The sequence below is a fragment of the Neophocaena asiaeorientalis genome, unplaced genomic scaffold, assembly GCF_003031525.2.
Source record: "Neophocaena asiaeorientalis asiaeorientalis breed wild unplaced genomic scaffold, Neophocaena_asiaeorientalis_V1.1 scaffold254, whole genome shotgun sequence".
NCBI classification, from domain to species: domain Eukaryota; kingdom Metazoa; phylum Chordata; class Mammalia; order Artiodactyla; family Phocoenidae; genus Neophocaena; species Neophocaena asiaeorientalis.
Window position 1 is genome coordinate 7,504,765 of NW_020174705.1, and position 4,979 is coordinate 7,509,743.

The 4,979-nt window shown below is 60.4% G+C and overlaps 1 protein-coding gene across 1 annotated transcript; it reads right to left on the minus strand.

Annotated features, from left to right (window-relative positions):
• Positions 1-556: 556 nt before the first annotated feature.
• CARHSP1 (calcium regulated heat stable protein 1) lies at positions 557-3,744 on the minus strand. The gene is made up of 3 exons (XM_024759831.1): positions 3,438-3,744; positions 2,631-2,753; positions 557-934 (listed from the first exon to the last, which is right to left on the minus strand). The coding sequence occupies exons 1-3, from the start codon at positions 3,593-3,595 to the stop codon at positions 772-774; spliced, it is 444 nt and encodes a 147-aa protein (XP_024615599.1). The 5' UTR covers positions 3,596-3,744; the 3' UTR covers positions 557-771.
• Between the last annotated feature and the right edge of the window lie 1,235 nt (positions 3,745-4,979).

Below are 4,979 nucleotides of genomic sequence, written 5' to 3' on the forward strand. Positions count from 1 at the left end.
ACCACCTGCTGTTTTCTAGATGGATCCGGAGAAAAGTCTGGTCTTAAACAAAGAGCCTCCCCTCTCCACACTCCCCTCTCCCACCGCCATCCCCACTCCCACCCACCACCTCAGTGACGGGGCTGCCGAGCCAGGATCACTCAACCTGAAGACGGACAGAAAGGACCAGCCTTCGAAGAGAGTTACGATTCGCCTCTGAGCACGTCGCTGCCAGATGGAGGACTCCGGGCTCCCAGACACCCAGCTGTGACACCTCCTGCTGCAAAGGTACCAACCTCCCCCCACTCCCCGCCCCTCCCAGCCCCCTGAACAACCAGCTGAGAACCAGAAAGAAAAGCCTGCTCTGCCCAGGGCCGAGGAGAGACACAAGGGGGCCGCTTGGGCGGGAATTCCTCCCGGGAAAACACGCAGGGTCCATGTCACTACCCAGAGGGCCAGATCTGGGGATTTTGAGCCTTCCTCCAGGGATGAGGGGCTGTGGGCTGGGGAAGACCACCCGACCCAGTCCCGGGTGGGGCTCGGACAGACCCTCCACTCAGCCACGAGCGGGCGCCTCTCCTTTTTCAATGCTTTTAATGCTTTTCAGATGGTGAGAGGCTGTGCTGGTGGCCGAGAGCACCCCACACCCCTTCCTTCAGGAGACACTTGAAAGGGACCACGCTCCCCCCTTGAAGCCCCATCTCAAGCGGTAGAATGTCCTCTCCAGTTTGGTCCTGCCTCCGGCCCCAGAGTCTCCCCCAAGCCCTGGGGAAGGGGCGCCTCTGGCCTCTCCTAGGAGCTGACGATGTGGCCGGACCAGGTCTCGTGCTTGGTGCCCGGCGCCAGGTGGGTGATGACCACCTCCACGGCCTGCAGCTTCTCGTTCTTGGGCGGGATGGAGCACATCTTATAGGTGACCTCATCGCCTTCCACGGGGACGTACTCCCCCTCCACGCTGTGGGGTGGGGAGAGAGCACTCAGGGCCGGCACTCAGAGAAGCCAGGACACCAGCCCTCGCAGAGGAACTGCCGCCCTGCCGTACCACCAGGGGGCACCACCATGGCCCTCTGGTCGTGGCTAAGGAGCCCCACACCCAATCAGCTCCTTCCCTGGGACCTCGGTTGCTGAGACGGAGATGGAGCCCCACCCCCTGGGGATGCTCACATGGCATGTTAAACGAGGGCACCTTGGGCCTGATGGAGGGAACAGCGGGGAAAGGCAGTCTGAGCCCGAGTTGGGGGATGGCCCGGGTGAGGGTTTCCTGAGCAGCACCCCGACCCCCTGACCCGTCCAGGAGTCCCAGAAACCAGGCTACACCTCTGCTGTTCAACTCCCCAGAACCCCAGTGAGCTTTCCAGAAAGTCCATTTCCCTTACTTTCTATGGGACATGAGTCACCATCTCACCCGTGATAGGGAGGTGCCCAGCTTGATGTCCCCTTGATGAGACCCCAGGAGGAAAATCCCCTTCAGATCCTGAGCACCAAGACCAGCCAGCTCCCCCGGAACTGGTTTGCCTTGACTGAAGAATAACATCACAGATGGTGCTGCCCTCTTTGATTTGGCCACCAGGAAGCTCAGGAATAAACATGTAGCCCACTTCTAGCAGTGGAACTAGGCATCAAAGTATCCCCATCTTTCTTATCTGCCCCCCAACCCCATGCTTTCCTTTCTAATTTTTTTGGTGCACTGTGTGTATCCTTGTCAACCACTACAAATCCTTTCTGGAAAGAGGCAGTGTGGAGATACATGTCTACATCCACGTATGATTCATACATACGTGGAAGGCATTGCTCTAGCGTCATCCTCATGTCTACGCTGTACAGGGGGGTCTACTGAAGACCCGGCGTGTAAGAATGTTGGGGGAGGGTCAGAAGGGATAACTCTCCCATCCCAGCAGACATGTGCAACAGGATCCTAATTTCAAAAACATGGTTTCTATGTAGACAAGGTCTGCTGTGTGGGGTAAGGACTTTGCCTGCCACAGTCGGAAAGACTGGGGAGCTGCCGCTGAGGTCAAGGGTTGGGGTGTGGGTCGGGGTGCCAATCGGATCCTCACAGATCTGCAGCCTGCTTAGAAGATCAGAAGTGAAGCACAGGCTGCTGGACGCCTTCCAGCCCCAAGACCAAGGACGTTTGGGCTCCACCCTGGGTCCCCCCCACTGCCCGCCCCAGGGTTTCCAGACACTCAGGAAGGAAGGACGTCCGTGAGCAAGTGGCAGGAGGAAGGGTCCAGCCCCAAACTTCCTTCCTGGAACAGAGCGTAGGCAGCCCCCCGCCTCACCAGCCTGCTTCCCCCGAGGAAGTGCAGGAGCCCAGCCGCCAGGTGAAACACAGCTCCCCAGACCCACAGGGACGCCCCTCCCCAGCCACCAGACCCACACGGGCACTCAGACCCACCCCAAGCAGATCTCAACTCACACACGCGCACACGCAGTCGCCTGCAGCCTGACACACTGCCACCACCACCACGGGCTCACGACCCCACCACTGACCACTGTCACACACAGACCACAAGCAGAGTCACACACACCTGGCTGCACAACCATCATCATAGCCGGCGCCCAGGAGAGTCACACGCTCTCCCTGCCTCCTCGGGGCCACGGCAGCACCCACCCCAGACCCAGCGCACCCAGACTGGCCGCTGACTTACTCGGAGATGTGCAGGAAGATGTCAGGGCCGCCGTCGGCCGGGGTAATGAAGCCGTGGCCCTTGGACCGACAGAAGCATTTGCAGACTCCTTTGTAGATAGGGCCCTGTGAAGCCCGCACCGTCCTGCCAGAGAGAGGAGAAAGCGTGAGCGGCCCCCGCCAGCCCTCCAGAACAGCCCCCGGCTCCCCGGGCACACCCAGCTCATCCAAGTGCCCACCCACGCTGTGCCCCAGGGAGTCCTGGCCGGGGCCACCATGTACAGCTGTGCAGGTTGTGCACTGCACGACTCTGGGAGCCATTCACAGAGACCCTGGTGACAATGACTCTCTGAATGACACTGGCAGAGTTTTCTCAGGCCTCAGTTTCCCCCTCTGACTAAAAGCTCTCTGCGCATCCCTCCCTCCGAAGGCTATTAGCAGCAGCAGCTAGCAGCAGCCTCCACTCGTTGGCCTGAGCTCTGCATCTCCCAGGCACCGTGTGGGTCCCCTGCGGCACCGTGGCCACCCTGCTACTGTCCCCCTTTTGCAGCCAATGAAGTCAAGGGCTCACGGGGGAAGAGGCCTGTGTGTCGTTAAAGCCTGACGATTTAAGACCCCAGCGATTTCCCACCCCTGGCCATCCCCAATCCTTGCCCCCAGCTCGTGACAGCCTCAAGTGGGCCTGGAGCAGCGCCGTACAGTTTACGAGGCGCCTGCCCAGTTTCTCACCATCAGCCCTTTCCCAACCCCAAGTCTCCCATCTGACAGACAGGGACATGAGGCTCTCTGGACCCTGCAGGCGACCTGTCTCAGGAAGCCTGACACTCACGCTGAGAAGGTCCTTGTCCGGCGAGTGGGCAGTGGGCTCGGGACCACGTTGCCCCGAAGCGGGGATGGTGAGCGGTCTCGGGCCTGTTGGGTATCCAGCAGCCCGGCCGAGGACTGGTGGGTGGGGTGCTGTGATGGGGGAGGAGGCTCAGATGACATGGCCGACCTGGAGAGGGACAGGGGCTCTCAGGGGCTCACGCCTTGCAAGGACAGGCCCCCTGGATGCCTCCCCACCCCAGCGTCTGCCATCTGAGACTCATTCTTCTGGCTGTGGAATGCAGGCTCGAGGCTCACTCAGCGTGGAGGTCACCTGCTCCAGAAACAAGCCCGGCTCACTCCAGCCGGGGCAGGCGCCTGGTCTGGGCTCCTGCAGCTGCCGTGGGCCTCCCGCTATCATTGCTCTGTACGGAAATGCCAGGTCGCATCACTGACAAGGACACCATTGGCCCCCTCTATGTTCCCAGTGCCCAGCACAGACCCTGGCACACACCGGGCCAGGCGTGGTAAATCCTTGTGGAAGGAAGGAAAGGAGGGAGGGCGGGAGCAGGGAGGCAGGCAGGCAGGGCGGGCGGGCATGCTTCAATGCCAACCACCTATATGAGGACTCCAGCCACTCATCAGACATTTCCTGGCCCCGGCTAAGTGCCAGACACTGTGGGGAAGGCAGAGGCAAAAAAGGGACCAACACTCAAGTGTTCGTCCAGGAAACTCCAGGACACAAACCAAAGAAGGCTCAGACCCCAAGTCAGGCCTGCATCCAGGAGAGGGAAGCCCGGCAGGTAAGTGTGTGGGACCCCGAGGGGCAGGGGCATTTCAAAGACAGCATCTCCACCAGGCCCCTTACTCAGATCCAGGCCTTAAAGTTAATTTCCACACAGCCTGAGTCTCCAGTTGCTGCTAAGAAATCGAATTCCCTCCGTGACCCCTAACATGCATCAGAGGCCGGGGGCAGACCCAGCTGGAGGGGCTGGAGGGAGCGGACTCCATAGTCCCTGCCTCGCTCTGGCAGCTGTGTCAAGAGCAGCACGTGGCCGCTGTGCCCAACACACTGGCGGCCTTGCCTCAAGGCCACGAGGAGAGAGCAAAGCCCAGCAGCCAAAGGACCTTGGCTGAGTCCTTTCCCCTCTCTGGGATCAATTTTCCCATCTGCACGGTGGGGCAGCTGGGTGGGCATCATTCAGCACCTGCTCAGGGAGGGGGATGGGGACTCAAGGTGGAGCAGAGCCGGGCCCTGTGGCCCCAGGACAGTGGAGGAGGCCGACTCGGACATCACCCCCGTTCACAGGGCAGCCCTGCTGGGTTCTGTGTGGTTCACATGGGGTTTTCAAATTTAAAATATGAGATATCTTTTAAACATCCCAGGAGTTTGCTCCAAAACCTAGGTTTCCAACTAGTTTGAAAAAACTAGCAGCTCTGACAGCCCGGAGCCTCCAGTCCACCAGCCCTGCCCCACGCGCGCCTGGTTTACGCAGCCCCAGGGCACCAGTTTTCAACCTGCATCCTCCAGGGAAAGTGCCGCCTCCTTCCCCCAAAGGACGAAACC